The sequence below is a fragment of the Arachis hypogaea genome, chromosome 18 (genome assembly GCF_003086295.3).
Source record: "Arachis hypogaea cultivar Tifrunner chromosome 18, arahy.Tifrunner.gnm2.J5K5, whole genome shotgun sequence".
NCBI classification, from domain to species: domain Eukaryota; kingdom Viridiplantae; phylum Streptophyta; class Magnoliopsida; order Fabales; family Fabaceae; genus Arachis; species Arachis hypogaea.
Window position 1 is genome coordinate 8,837,167 of NC_092053.1, and position 16,569 is coordinate 8,853,735.

At 39.6% G+C, this 16,569-nt stretch overlaps 2 protein-coding genes across 2 annotated transcripts; one reads left to right on the plus strand and one right to left on the minus strand.

Annotated features, from left to right (window-relative positions):
- Window positions 1–1,953: 1,953 nt before the first annotated feature.
- LOC112771919 (fasciclin-like arabinogalactan protein 21) lies at window positions 1,954–3,048 on the plus strand. The gene has a single exon (XM_025816776.2). It carries the CDS (start codon window positions 1,954–1,956, stop codon window positions 3,046–3,048), a length of 1,095 nt encoding a protein of 364 aa, XP_025672561.1.
- Window positions 3,049–4,557: 1,509 nt separating this feature from the next.
- Window positions 4,558–4,947, minus strand: LOC112772729 (calcium-binding protein PBP1). The gene has a single exon (XM_025817725.2). It carries the CDS (start codon window positions 4,945–4,947, stop codon window positions 4,558–4,560), a length of 390 nt encoding a protein of 129 aa, XP_025673510.2.
- Window positions 4,948–16,569: the final 11,622 nt, after the last annotated feature.

The following is a 16,569-nucleotide window of genomic DNA, read 5'->3' on the forward strand; positions in this document are numbered from 1 at the left end:
CTCCGACATAGCTATCAACAACTTGAGTTATTGACCACATCATTCTGTAGCACATGAAAATGTTTGAGCCACACAGTCTCCAACTCCTGTTGTCTTACTCTGAAAAATAACGTCATTCCGTCGTAACCAAATGTTCCACATAACTGAGAAAAACCCAACCATCCAACTCCTGCGCAATTCTTTTCTCAACGGCATCAATCTCCAACTCTCAAAGTGATCTTTCAAAGTACCAGGTGCAGTCCACTTATGTCCAAACTTTGAGATCCATGCACACCATACTTGCCAAGAGAATTCACAAGTAATAAATAAGTGTTGTAAACTTTCTACTTGTTTGTTACACAAGACGCACAGATTATCATTCTGTTGTAGAATTTTCAGCCTACATAGCTGATCCTTTGTATTGACCTGGCCTACCAGAACAAACCAAGTGAACAACTCTAGTCGAGGCAGAACTAGTCCTTTCCAAATTTCTTTTGTAAACCTATAGCTCAGAAACTCCTCGTCCAAAGTCTCTTCCTGCATAACCTACAGAAATGAGTTAGTAGAATAAACGCCTTCCTTATCAAATTTTCACACCACTCTATCTTGCACTTCTGCTATCAATCTAACAGATTGCAAGACTTGAAGCAGCTGATCTAAGGTCTCTATTTCCCATTGACGTAGTTCCCTTCTCCATTAAAAGTGCCAAACCCACTCTATCCCATCCCAGAACCCACAGTCCCCAATCACTGATCCTTTTTGGTTTGAAATCGAGAAGAGTCTCGGAAAGGAGTTTTTCAAGTTTCCCACTTGAAGCCACGTATCCTCCCAAAATCTGGTGGATCTACCATTCCCTACTTCTATAGCAAGGTCATCAATCATCTTCTGCCTTACATGTTGCTCCTTTATTGGCACTTGACATATGTCCCTCCACGCTCCACCTCTTTCTGGTAATTTCTGAGTTGATAGCAAGAGGTTTAGGTTCACATTATTACAGGAGCACACAATCTTCTTCCATAGAGGACATTCCTCCTTTGAGAACCGCCACCACCATTTAAACAGTAGTGCAGCATTGCGTACCGCTGCATCACCCACCCCCAATCTTCCTAACTTCTTTGGGGCTTGGATCAACTCCCACTTCACAAGAGTCATGCCTGGTCGCCCATCATCCTTCCCCCAGAAGAACCTCCTCTACAACGAGATAATTTTCCTTGCAACCGCATTTGGCATCTTATACAAACTCGGGTAATAAATTGGCAGGCTATTGATTACCGACTTGATGAATACCATCTTCCCAACCTTACTAAGGACTTTTGCTTTCCACAAGTTGAGTTTCTCTTCCACCTTGTCTATGACCGGCTTCCAAGTCTTTACCAGCCTCGAGTTCGCTCCTAGACTGATGCCAAGATACTTCACCGGCAAGGTCGCCTCCTGGCAACCCAATAGCTGACACATTCGGGTAGCCCACTCCTGTCTGCAATTCACTGGTATCAAGTTGGACTTCTCAAAATTAATGCTCAAACCAGACATCGTCAACTTAGAGAGTGTCAACTTCGTTTTTTTTTCCCTACAATTTTTGTCTTTTTTTAAACAAATTTTCCATAATTACATGTCACTTACATAGTAATATAGTGATTAGTATTCACTTAGGTGCTAACATAAAAATAACATTTTCCCATCAACTTTGATACATCATATTAGCTGAACTTTGTATATGTAACGTAAATAAATTCTTTACGCTAGTAGCTAATAGTAGAGAAGTATGCATACATATGTACCGTATATATAGTTATTGTTAGAGAATTGTGTTTTATTTGAAGCGAAATTCACAAATAAGAATCAAGGAGCACTAAAGAGAAGAGTTATTTCAAAGATTCTTTGAAATCATAACACTGTTGACTCTCTTTTCCCTCCAAAAGAAGCAGTCACAGTCTTCTTCTTCTTCTTCTTGGTTCTTCTTCATTCCCTACAACAATGGCACCTCGCTGTTCGTGCTGGTTCCCAGTGTACTTCTTGGTATCGGTGACACTGGGAGTCATCGCAATCTCCTCCGCCGTGCATTCCAGCTCCAAGAACTCCTCCCAAGAAGTCACACCCCCAATACCCAATGACGTCTCCCTCAACGCCTCCGAAGCCCTCCGCCGTGCCGGCTTCACCGTCATCGCCGACCTCCTCCACCACAAGCCTCCCTTCTTTCATCCCCCCAACAACTCCACCATCTTCGCCATCAAAGACTCCGCCATCACAGACAACTCCTCCCTCCCCCCATGGCTCCTCAAGAACCTCCTCCTCTACCACACGGCCACCTCCATCTACACCATGCAAGACCTCCTCAACAACACCACCCTAGGCTCTTGCCTTACCACCCTCTTCCGCCAGAAGAAGCTCTCGGTCACCAAAATCGATCCCAACCTAAGAACAATCGAGATCAACCGCGTCCTTATCTCAAACCCCGACATCTACCTCGATTCTCAGCTCGCCGTTCACGGCGTTCTTTCACCCTTCGCTTCTCTTCGCCGTCAAGATCCCCAGTCGTGGGGCTTGGACGACGCTCAGCCACCAACTTGTCGCGTGAACATGAACACAAGAAGAAACCCTCCGGCTCAAGCCTCTAATGGCTATAGTAGTTCTTCGAACAACCAGAGCGCTATTGAGTGGAACAGGATCGTGCAGTTGCTGGGTTCAAAAGGTTACTCGTCGTTTTCAATAGCCCTGCATTCGGTTCTTGAAGGGATTTCGAAGGACTCGGTGGGTTTGACGTCTGCTACGATCTTCGCGCCTCCTGATATGGCGCTTCTGGGGTACCCTTCGACGTTGCTTGATAGGGCGGTGAGGCTTCACATTCTGCCGAAGAGGCTGACGTATCAGGAGCTGACGTTGTTGCCGGTAAGGAGCTTGTTGAGGACTCTGATGCCTGATGATGAGCTTGAAATCGATGGGGTTCTAGGGTTCCTGCCAGGTGTTGTTATCAGTGGCGTTGAGATTGTAGCACCTGACATGTTAACTTCTGATGGATTCGTCGTTCATGGCATTTCTAGACCTTTTAAGATGCCTGAGCTTACTGCTTGAGTTTCAATTTCAATATGGTTCGTCCATACTTATATGATTCATGTAACTTTTGATTTTTCTTTTTTATTTTGTATAGTTGCCTCTGTTTCTTATTGTTTGTAACGCTAAACTTCTTTCTCTATTTCTATTCCTATATCAGAAATTTAGCTTTGTATATCTATGATGAAATTAGAAAGGATGTTTCACATGTGCAAATAACATTAGATACCGTATTCCGTAACTTTTTTAAAATTGAATGATTTAAGGCCTCTCTGATATGATATGTGGTAGAGCTATGATAGGATGCAGAATAGTTTTCAATCTGCTTCGTTCATAGATCAAAACTATGATAGGATGCAGAATTGCAGATGAAGATCTTTCGCTGGGTTACTTACAGGGGTCAGCTACTGTAACTATACAGAGGGTAGTCACTTGTGAGGGATTGGGCCTTGTTTCCTCATTGGGCTTCGTCCTTTATTTTATAATTTCTCTTATGGCCCATTGGACCTCTTATGTGTGTAGAAAAAGACATACTCAAAATGTTATTAAAGCATTTTGACAAATATTAATGGAATCTAAAATTTCAAAACTATCAATTAAATATGTTTTTATAAAATATAAATTTAAGTTTTTAATTTACTTCATTTTTATTTATTAAAATAAAGGATTAGAAATTTTCTTGAGAATATATATTAGCTAAATTTTATAAAAAATATTTGACATGAATTTCTTCGTGTTAGGAACTTTTTTCATTAATCACTGCTTACGTAAGGTATCGAAAATCTGGAAGTGGTTTACACCTTCTTCAACTTGAAGATCAAAGAAGGTGGTATGCAATTTGACACATCATGCAAATTATAAATGGATAATATAATAACTTTAGGAAATTTCCACCGACTACCCATGTTTTCGCTTGCTTCCGTCTAGGAAAGTCCTACGAAGAAACCTTCATGAATGAATAATCCATATCTCTTCTTACTTTGTAGTGTTTGAGATCCAATTCATATTTTAAAAGTTTCTTATTAATGATCAATAACTTTCCGTGTGAAAGGGAAAAAAAAAGAAAAGAAGAGAAAGCTAAGGAATTGGTTTAGATTTGATTGAATCCACAATAATTCATTGATTTCATATTTCTTATTCCCAATACATCATGTCATACTATTATAAGCATTCATACACCATAGCAGCTTGGTTGCAGGGAATTACACTACTGAAAAACCAATGGCTTCAATGAAAATGAATAAGCTTCTGATTTATGTGCAGCACTATTTATTCATAGATTTAAAAAAGGGGAGTAAAAGAAAAAGAAGCCAAATAACGTAACAAATGCAATGATGAAGTGCCCAGTAGTAACTATATATACATTACCCCATCCCATTTCGTCCAAAATAAAAAAAAGAAGAAGAATTTATTGAAAGCACGCATAAGCTTCAATAATTATAGTGTGTTTAGTACATGTGTTTTTTCTCCGGTGAAATGTAATGAAGAAGAAAGGATGAAAACTTAAGATTGGTTCCCTATTCCCTCTAATCAATAGAATGCTGTTGATGCCTGTAATTCATGTTGCAGAGCCTGTTGAAGTAAGAAACAAGAGTCCTCCATCAACTGTGGACTCAATCTGAACATGAGGACGCAAAACTCCATGATGTTAAGCGCGCCATCGCCATCAATATCACCTTCTCTGACCATGCTCACAATCTCGTCCTCCTTCAGATCATGCAGACCCAACAGGGCACTGTTCCTCCTCAGGCTCTCCAACGTGATCACCCTTTTCTCCTTGTCCATCAGAAGCTCAAATCCTTTCTCCAGCTCCCTCATGAGACCCTCCCCGCCCAGCTTCTTCGCTATCACCGGCAGTAAGTCCTCGAAATCCACAGCCCCTTTTCCTCTCTCTGCATTTGCACCTGCACTTGCAGCCATCATCACTTTATATGTGAGTATGTTAATGGTGGTGGATGATTGATTCTGTTGAACTGTTTATGTATATATATTGATTGATGAAGGCTCAAGGCTCAAGGGATGGGATAGATGACAGCAATTTTGATTATTATTCAGAATGGGACGTAGTTGCTTCCATGCTTCCTAGAAGCTGGTTGGGGGGCATTTGTGTCATTATACACCACTTGTGTTTGTCAACATAAAGGCTTTGACAAAGACATGACCACTGCTTTTACGCAGGTAATTCGTATGTGATCTGTGCAGCCACACCCACACGGATTCATTATGAACATGATTAGCTTTCTACAGCTTTCAGTTTAGAAAAGGTCAAAATTAAATAATTGACTTTCATCAATTGGGATGAAGGAGATTATTGTTGTCAAAAGAAGACCAATAAAAGATTGATGACGTCATTGTTCACAAGGGGTTACTCGTGCGGTCTTTTGTTGGGTTCGGTAGATTTTTTTATTTTATTATATTTTCTAGCACTGGAAACACCGCTTAAGTTTCCTAGCAGGAAAAGTAACACGCACTGCATCTGTATGATTCTATTCAGATTTGTGAAACGAACCAATGCATGTCACCCATCTTTTCGATCTCTAGTTAGTTGCTTATTATTAAATTAAAGCAATATTTATTTAGTTAAAAGGAAAATGTCATCGTGGGTGTGCCGGAATGTTTAAAACGAGAGCTTTATGGAAATAGACATGTAAATGTAGTTTGGTTGGGTACGTACAACATGATTTAATTTGAAATTGAGGAGGAGTTAACTAATTAAAAGCAAAATAATGATATGATGTTCAAGCATAAGTATTGAATTTGAACATCTTAATACTACTTTAGGAGAATACGACTTTCAGCTTAAGGATTAAACCTAGTGCGATGAAAATGGGTAAGCAACCTACCTCAATACCTCCTCAACCATTCAAGCATCACGGGACTGAAGGCGTTGACCGCTTTTCAGCATGTAAAAGTCAAACTATAGAAAATTTGTCCCCTTTTAAAATTTTTAAACGTATAAATAATTCAAAAATATTTTTATTGAATTAGACAATTTTAAAATTTAATTTCTATTATATTTTATGTTTTTGGCATTTGGTTTGATAGAAACAAAAGAGAAATCTGAGAAAAGTGTTTTGTATGTTATTCAGGTTAATCAAAAGTACAATGTACAAGGGGTATATATAGGTGTCAGAAGAATTAAAGTAATAAAGGTATAGAATCATACAATTAATACACAGATATACTATATAAATATAAACAATACTAACTGATCTAAAATGATTCTAATGATTCTCTAACATCCCTCTCAAACTCAAGTGGGAGCTAAGGATACCAACTTGAGTTTGGATAACAAAGTCCAGAAATGAATCGGGTGATGAGTTTTCAATCTTTCGTGAAGATATCAGTAGTCTGATCCAGTGTTCCAACAGCAATGAGACGAACAACATCAATAAGGATACGTTGCCTAACAAAGTGACAATCAATCTCAATGTGTTTGGTGCATTCATGAAAGACATCATTATGGGCAATCTGAATAGCACTGCGGTTGTCACAAAAAATATCAGTAGGAGACGACTGAGTAGCACCCAAATCTTCGAGAAGCCAACGAATCGAGATAACCTCAGCAGTGGTGTCAGCGAGGGCACGGTACTCAGCTTCTGTGCTTGATCGAGCAGTGAATGTTTGCTTCTTAACACGCCAAGAAATGAGAGTGTCGCCAAGAAACAAACAGTAACCAATAGTAGAACGACGATCAGTGGGATCACCAGCCCAATCAGCATCAGAGTATGTCTAAAGGGACAAAGAGGAATGGGCAGAAAAATAAAGGCCATGAAATAAAGTGCCTTTGATGTAGCGAAGAATGCGAAGAACTGCCACATAGTGAGTAGTACGAGGAGCTGACAAGAACTGACTAAGTACATGAACTGTATAGGCAATGTCTGGTCGGGTGACAGTTAAGTAGACGAGTCCTCCAACTAGCTGTCGATAGAGAGTAGGATTATCCAAAATAGTGCCATCCATAGGAGTAAATCGAACATTAGGCTCAAGAGGAGTAGACTCAGTGTGACTATCTGTAATTCCGGCTCGAGCAAGAAGATCTGAAGCATATTTAGCTTGAGAGAGATAGATGCCATCATCGGTGGATATGACTTCTAGACCAAAAAAATAGCTGAGAGAACCAAGATCTTTCATCTCAAAAGTATGTTGAAGGGACGCCTTGAGATCAGAGATACCATCAGCATCATCTCCAGTAATGATCATGTCATCAACATATAGAAGTAGAAGAACAACTCCACGTTCACTTTTACGAATAAAGAGAGCATTCTCATGAGGACTGCAAGTGAAACCAAGACCGCATATGGTAGTGCTGAACTTGTCAAACCATTCACGAGGAGCTTGCTTAAGCCCATAGAGTGCCTTGCGAAGTAGACAAACTTTGCCAGAAGGACAAGGATAACCCGGAGGGAGTTTCATATAGACCTTCTGTTTCAAATCTCCATTAAGAAATGGATTTTTCACATCCATCTGACTGAGAGACCATCTTTTGACCGCAGCAATGGCAAGAAGAGCTCGAACAGATGTGAGACGAGCAACAGGAGCAAAAGTCTCTTCATAGTCAATACCATACTCTTGAGTACAACCCTGAGCAACCAATCGTGCCTTATAATGGTCAATAGAACCATCAGAGCGAGTCTTGATCTTGTATACCCATCTGCTTCCCACAATTTCCTGATTAGAAGGAGAATTAACCAAGTCCCAAGTGTGTGCTTTTTCAAGTGCTTGTATTTCTTCCTGCATTGCTTGTTGTCAATTTGGATTTATGGAGGCTTCTCTGAATGACTTAGGTTCATGTTGATGAAGAATAGTAGAAAAACAATGATAATCAAGAAGATGAGGAGGTGGATTTCTCACCCTGGAATAGCGAGTGGAAGGAGGAGGAATGACGGTAGGAGTAGGAGCGTCGTCCGGTCCGGAATCATCGGGAGATGGAGAAGGCGGAGGAACAGGAGGCTATGGAGGATGACTCGAGATAGAACCTATAGAATCATCACTAAGAAAAAGATCAATATTGGGGTTTGTGAAAAAAGGTGACTGAGTAGGAGGAATAGACTCAAAGGAGGAGAACCGAGAAAACATGTGATGCTCCCAGAAGACAACATGACGAGATATACAAATACGTTTAGAGAGAGGATCCCAACAATGATAACCCTTGTGTTCAGTGCCATAACCAAAGAAACAACACATACGAGCCCGAGGTTCAGGTTTACTATGTCCATGAGGCTGAATTAGAACAAAATAGACACAACCAAAAACTCGAAGAGAACTATAATCTGGGGAGGTACGATAAAGACGCTCAAAGGGAGTAACATTACCAAGAACAGAAGAAGGGAGTCTATTGATAACATGAACAGCAGTAAGAACAGCTTCACCCCAAGTACGCTCAGGATAAGAAGAAGAAAGAAGCATTGCACGAACAGAGTCAAGAATGTGATTGTGTTTGCGTTCAGCTCGGCCATTTTGTTGAGACGTACCAGGGCAAGAGAACTCAGACAAGGTACCCTGTTCTGCAAGAAAGGTTAAGAGTTTGGAATCACGGTATTTCATAGCATTATCACGGTGAAAAACCTTAATGACCTTGGAAAACTGAGTTTTAATCATAGTGGCAAAGTTAATATAAATCTGAGGTAACTCATGGCGATTGGTCATCAAATAAACCCAAGTAAAGCGTGAATAATCATCAATAAAAACAACAAAGTATCGAGCTCCTCCCATAGAAGCGGTGGGAGCGGGACCCCAAACATCAGAGTGAATTAGATTAAAGGGAGAGCTTGCAAGAGAGGAATTATTGTGAAAAGATAAAGCAGGTTATTTGGCAGTTTGACAAGAAATACAATCAAAAGATTCATTAGAAACCTGACCCAAAACACCTTGAGACACAAGAGGACGCAATTTTCCTAAGGAGCTGTGGGCAAGACGTTGATGCCATAAGTGAAGGGTAGATGGAGAAGAAGCAGCACAGAGATTTGGTACATGAGGAATATAAAGATTCTCGACTTCAAACAACCTTCCAACCTTACGTCCAGTCCCGATGACTTGTCCCGTCTAACGATCCTATACACGACAACCAGAGATAGAAAAAGTGACATCAAAATCCAGATCAACAAGTTGACCAACAGAAATAAGATTAAAGTTTAAATTGGGAATAAAATAAGTATCAGGAAGATTAAGAGTCGACTGGGAGATAGAATCCTTATGTGTTGCGTGCAAGAGGAAACCATTAGCAGTATTGACAGAAGGTCCTGGAGGGAGGAGACACGTGGGCGCTAAGCTGGACGCGGGTCGAAGTTGCGGGTCGGACCGGGTAGCACGTGGGGCGGGTCGCTGGGAGTCCTGCGGTGTGACACGTGGAGGCCTGCGGAGCGTGCGATCTGTGCAAAGATCTAACGGCTGCTGAAGCTTCTGGGCAGGGAAAGAATGGGAGTGGCCAGCGACGTTGTGGCGGCACGTGGAGGCGCGTGAGAGGGTTCCAGACGACGTGGCGGAGCTCGTTGGAAAGCTTGCAAAGAGGAGAAGGCGAGGGTGGCGGCGGTAACGAACCAAGTTGTCGGGAAGAAGTCGAAAGCTGAGGACAAAGTACTATCGGTGAAACAAGATAAATGAACTAGAAACCAATTGTTTCTGAAAAAAAAAAAACAACCTAAGCTCTTGATACCATGATAGAAACAAGAGAGAAATCTAAGAAAAGTGTTTTGTATGTTATTCAGGTTGATCAAAAGTACAATGTACAAGGGGTATATATAGGTACCAGAAGAATTAAAGTAATAAAGGTATAGAATCCTACAATTAATACACAGATATACTATATAAATATAAATGATACTAACTGATTTAAAATGATTCTAATGATTCTCTAACATGGTTTAATTTTTTAATTCTAAATAAAATCTCAATTTGACCGTAAGCAAATAGAGTAATTAGAAAATCAAATAAATGAATAATACGATCCAATAATAATAAGGGAGTCACTCAGATAAAGTCGTCTGAAGTGTTTTTTTTTAAATATTTTTAGTAATTAAAATTTAACACATATAATCGATTAAATCGTATTATTTTTGTCAAAATTAGGCCAAATAAATTAATTTGACCAAAAAATGGTGAATCAAATATTGAACTAGTTTAAATTAATATTATTTTTTATAAAAAATAACTACAATACCATTATTATAGAAAATGACCAAAATACTCCTATTATATATATATATATATATATATATATATATATATATATATATAGGTATTTTAGTTATTATATTTTTATAATAGGGATATTGTAATCATTTTCTATAAAAAAATATTAATTTAGATCGGTTTAAAATTTAATTTATTAGTTTTTCGTTTAAACTGATCTAATTTTAATAAAAATAACACAGTTTAATCGATTATATGTGTTGAATTTTAATTATTAAAAAATATCTTAAAAAAAGTTTTTGACATCTTTACCTGAGTAGTTTCCGAAGACAACTTAGTTCATCATGAAATTCATGTCTGAGAATTTTTTACATTATTGTTATGCATTGAAAAATAAAGGGTTAAGTATGGTTTTTGGACTTTTGGTCCCAAAAGTTTTTTGCCAGAATTGAAATCGTCCCTCTTCTAATTTTCGATTTAAAATTGTCCTTAATGTTGCATTTGTATTTAACATCGTCCTTTCTAATAATTTTTTTTAATGACGAATCTACCCTTTTCAACGTTAGTGTTTCGCGTGAAACACTTGATGTGTTCAATTGGATGAAAACCCTTAACGTTTATTACAACACCCTTTATTCACAACGCTTCGTAAACCAAACCGATTTCATTGTGCCCTAACCCAGAATCACAAAGGACCGTAGATGTTGATGGACTGAAACTGAAGAGAGGAGGTGAGATCGAGGAACTAGAAGGAAGGGACGTGAAAAGTCACTGAAGCATTACTGATAGGGTTTGCGTAGGTATGATTTTCGTCCTTCTTTTCAATATGGTAGCTCTCGTTGCAGTGGTTAGTATCGGGTTAGATTGTTTAGGGTTTGGTGGTCTGTTTATGGTTGGAATGAGGCAATGTGTGTGGAGACTAGGGATTAGCATCGCTGTGAAATAAGAAGGTCCGTGTGTTTCATCTTTTAAATTAATTTCTATGTGTTGTTGTATTCTGTTTCAGGGTGTTGTAGAATACGATGGGTTATTTTAAAGTGAAGGTCTACCATGGAGGATGGTTTACTTATAAGAACGGTCCATTAGAGTACATGGGTGGAGAAACAACAGTGATAGAAGAGATTGATGGTGATTGGTGGTCTGTATTTGAAGCCTATGCTGAGCTAAAGCAACTTGGTTACGTCGAGGAGAATATCCCATCGTTGTGGTTCAAGGATCTAGCAGATGAAGACATGGAGAAAAATCTGAAATTATTTAAAACTGATGCAGATTCCATTGACATGTGTCGAATAGCAGAGTTGAGAGACCATGTAGAGTTGTATGTTGTCCATAAGGTTCAGGACGAAGAGGTGTTTCCTGATGCTGGCTACATTGATGTTAGGGAGAAAGATGGGATGGGTGACATTAGTGAGGGGCAAGAGCTGGTTCTGTATGGTGGAGTAGATGAGGGGCAAAACCAATCTGAACCAGTTGCTGCTTACTCTGGGGCAGAGGACGACAATGAAGTTGAGTATGGTAACTCTAGTGACAGTGACAGTCTCGATTCAGAGTATAAACCATCTGGAGAAGAGGATGATAGTGAAGATGATGTGCACTTTACTGATAGTGATGATGAGCTTGATCCTGAGGGAAGTGGATTTCAACATGTGAACCCAGGGTTGTGAAAAAGAATGCTGTAGGAAATGAGGACTTTGAAGATGATGAGGGAGAAAACAGTGATGACTTAGAGGAGGATCACCAGGTTGGGGCTGATGGGTCTGATTCGGAGCATGACGGTTTGAGGTTTCCAGTTCACAAGCTTCAAAAAGATATGGGACAATACAAATGGGAAGTTGGCACAGTGTATGCATCTCGGGAGGAGTTCAAGGACACTGTAATTGCTTATGTTGTGCATACCGCAAGGGCAATCAGGTTTAGGAAGTGTGATTTGCAGAGGGTTAGGGCTGTTTGTTCGGGTGATTGTCCTTTTTGGGTTTATGCTGCAAAAATCAGAGGTGAGGAAACTTGGCAGCTACACAACATGAACTTGACACACACATACACACAATCACACAGGGTGGGGATTTTACATTCGAAGTGGCGGCAAGGCGTTTAAGAAGAAGGTTGAAGCTAATCTGAAGGTGAAAATAAGGGAGTTGGTTTCGAAGGCACAGAAAAAGTGGAACTTGACTGTCACTAAGTCATTGGCAAGTAAGACCAAGCAGATTGCACTTGATCAAATTCAGAGAACCTTCCGAGAGCAGTATAAAAGGATTTATGACTATGGACAGGAGCTGATGAGGGCAAATCCAGGATCCTCAGTTCGCATACAAGTGCAGAGGTCCCCAGATCTTGATATTGAAGCACCAGCATCATCCAGGACCAGTTACTGTATCTTTCAGAGGATCTATGTGTGCTTGGAAGCATGCAAGCAGAGCTTCCAGCATTGCAGGGATTTCATTGGCCTAGATGGCTGCTTTTTGAAGACACCCCTGGGAGGACAATTGCTCACTGCAATTGGTTGGGATTCCAATGATCAAATCCTGCCGATTGCATATGCGGTTGTGGAGGCCGAGACGAAGGACTCATGGACTTGGTTTCTAAGTCATCTTGCATCTGATGTTGGGCTTGAGAAGATGGGAAGAGCTACCTTCATGTCTGACCAACAGAAAGTAAGCATACTTCACTAATTGTAGAACATGAATTACAACTATTCAATTCTCCCTAATTACAAGCTCCTTGATTTCATGAGTGCAGGGTTTGTTGCCAGCATATGAAGAGGTTATAACAGGAGTGGATAATCGGTTATGTGTTAGGCACTTGTACAACAACTTCAGGAAAAGGTTTCCAGGGTTACAATTGAAGAAACTGATGTGGAAGTGTGCTAAGGTGACTCACTGGAGGGATTGGGAGAGGCACATGGCCGAGTTGAATCTGTGAATCAGGAAGCCTATAGGTACCTAATTGCTATCCCTCCTAGGTATTGGTCTAGATCTATGTTCACCTATAACTCTAAAGTAGATACATTGGTTAATAATATGTTTGAGAGCTTTAATTCTACCATAGTTGATGCTAGAGAGAAGCCTATAGTTACGATGTTAGAGAAAATCAGGGTTAAACTAATGACGAGGTGGGCAGAAAATAGGAAACTTGCACAGAATTATTCAGGGACAATCTTACCTAGGATTAGATTGAGGTTGGAGAAGAGATCTAGGTCAGCTGGGGAGTGGCGGCCATACTGGTCTACAGCTCAGAAGTATGAAGTTGTGAACGGTTTAGACAAGTTTGCGGTAGACTTAGGCTCCCATGAATGTTCATGTAGAATGTGGAAGATGAGTGGCATACCTTGTGTCCATGCTATTAGTTGCATCAAGTTCAAGGGACTAGACTTAGAACCTTTTGTGGATGGGTGTTATAAGAAAGAAGCGTACATGAGGTGCTATGACTCAATCATACAGCCCTTGAATGGAGTAGATCTTTGGGAGAGAACAGCACACCCTGATGTTATGCCCTCTCCTATCGAAGGCCTAGTCACAGGCCAATGAAAAAGAGGAGAGCAGTTGCTGGAGATGAAGAACAGAGCAGCCGCACTCACTTATCAAGGAAGAGAGAGAAACAAAGGTGCTCTCTGTGTGGATCTGTTGGGCACAACAAAAGTAGATGCCCTAAACCTATTGAGGACTTGGTATAATTTTTTATATGCCTTCCTTCTATTAAATGGTCTGTCATAAGCATAATATTCCCATTATAAATTTGTATATGTTTGTGTGGCCCAGCAGTCAAAGAACAAAGAAAAGCAGCAGAAGGAAAGCACCAAATCAAACCATCTAGCTGCCAAGGAAGGAAGAAAGACTGCCTCTTCCCAGCCCATTCCCAAGCAATCTGTCAAGAGGAAAGCTGTTTCAGCAACACAGCCACCATCTTCAACTCAATCCAACAATGCAGCACAGCCAAAAAGTCCTAGAGGCAGGCCCAAGGAAACTACTAAGCCCAACTGCTCAACCCAACATGATCTACAGCCCAACAAGGTTGCCAGTCCAACAAGTTCAGCACCTTCTTCATCCTCATCACAGCCAGCCACCAGAACTCTTCCTTCATCTCAGCCTACCCTTACCACATCTTCAAGCCAACCTGTTAGGCACTTCTCTGCCAGGCTTTCTGGAGCACCTCACATTTCTCCAAAGAAACTGAAGTTAATGGCAAAGTTGCCTCTAAGAAAATGGGGAATGCTTTAAGGAAATGAAAAACTTAGCATCCTATTGTCATGATTGTTTTTTGTGCATGTTGTCTTATTTTGGGTTATGTTTGTGTTAACTTTCTGGTAATGTCAGTGTGACTTGTTAGCTCCTTTTTTTTTGGTGATATTTTACCTATGAGCATCTATGTGTTGTACTTAATTGTTGGATTGGACCAGCCAACCCTTTTGGAATTACCTCTGGGTGTAAAACACTTTTTATTATGTATGTTACTATGACATTTACCATATCCAGTTGAGCTTGTCTTTGATTCAAGTTTGTGATATTGTTAGGGAATTACTCAGTAATGGAAAATAGGTATTTACCAACCAGAAATCAAACTCACATTACAACAACCAACCATGCTTACATAATTGTCATTTATACATGTTGAAAACCATTTCAACAGATCTCATTCATACCAGGTTCATAATTGTCACCTAATAATTCACCAACAAAACACATTTGAACAAAACACATTCAACAAAACCAATCCTAACACAGTTTACCAACAACAACAACAGCATCATACCCAAACACCCTTTTCATACCAGGTTCAATGGAATTACACACTTAGGCCTAGACATAGAAAAATTCTGCAACAGCAGATACAGGAACCCAACCCACCCAAAAAACCCTAACACAGCAACGACCATTAACTTCCACTCTGCCGCTTTCGTCCTTGATTTCAGGGAGGCAACCTTCTTCTTCATTCTTGCAATTTATGGGTTTTCCACCTCTGTCTCTGGCTCTGCCCAACGAAAGAAGTTGCAGCCTTCATGCACCTACACAGAATCACCGTCTTCACTCTCCAATCCTCAACCCAAATAGCTCAATTCAGAAGAAAAGAAAAGAAAAACAAACCTCATAGTAAACACAGCCTCAAAATCTGCGCACGTAGTTCTCCTTCGTCCCCGAAGTTCGCAGCACCAGCCTCCTCACCATGGGAACAAAGCAGCAACCTACCATGCGAGGAAGATTTACTTCGAGACGACATTGAACTTTCGACAGCCATGACGTTCTCTCTCCACGACGTGCGCGACGGTGGTATCTGCAGCAGTTCGAGATTCACACAACTTACCCTTCTTTTTTTTCGTTTACATATATATTTATAATGCTTTTCCTTTTTTTATAAACTATTGTTCTAACTACCCTAACGATGAAAAGGGCATTTATGTCCGAAAAAAATATAAAGGACGATGTTAAATACAAATGCAACATTAAGGATGATTTTAAATCGAAAATTAAAAGATGGACGATTTCGATTCTGGCAAAAAACTTTTGGGACCAAAACCATACTTAACCCAAAAAATAAAAAATTAGTACCTCAATTGCTGTAGAAGCACCATGTTTGTCCATCCCAGAAATGTTTTCCACGCAACTGATCATTTTCTTTTTCATTTCACTTTGTTTCTTTTATGAAAAGAAAAAGCATTATTTCTTTATTTTTTGGTGTGACTTGCCTTTGTTGTCCCACACAAAAAGTTGACCATCAACCAAAAGTTGGATAGCAGCAATAATAACAAAATTACTTTTATCAAAGAGGGTTGCTTCGATTTGTATCTATGATGTGCTTGAGAAATCATCAATCAGCTAAAAAGCACTTCACCAATATTGCAAATCATGGCTGTTATAATTTATAAACTTATAATCTAATATAGAGTTGCTTACCTTTTTCAACATATCAGTATGAATTCTCTTGCATTTCTTTTTTCTACCTACTAAGTTACTTTCACTGAGCCCTCTCAGCCGACGGACTAGGAGGTTACTTTTGACCATTCACACACAAACTACTTGTAAAAAGAGCAAACCCATTCATATATATTTGGTTGGCTTAATTATTTTATACTTATGTAATCAAAATCATAATTTGAAAATTGTCACAATTAAAAAGAGGCCTGCACACGGAACAAAGCATAGGCAATAATGTTGATAAAACTAGTAACAGAAATCATAGCTTTATCGAAAGAGGAGTATTAGGACCAATAAATTTTGTGATTTGTACCCATTAATTAGTTATTATTAGTGTTTTTAATGGTGTGAGATTACATCCAATGGTATAAGATATAGATTAGTCACTTTTCTTTTGATGGTTAAGTGCTGACCAGATTTTAATAAAGGTACTCGCCCCTTAGACTTTCTCTTATCGAAAACTAAATGTATAGGAATTTTGATATCTTTATTTATTTAGTCACAC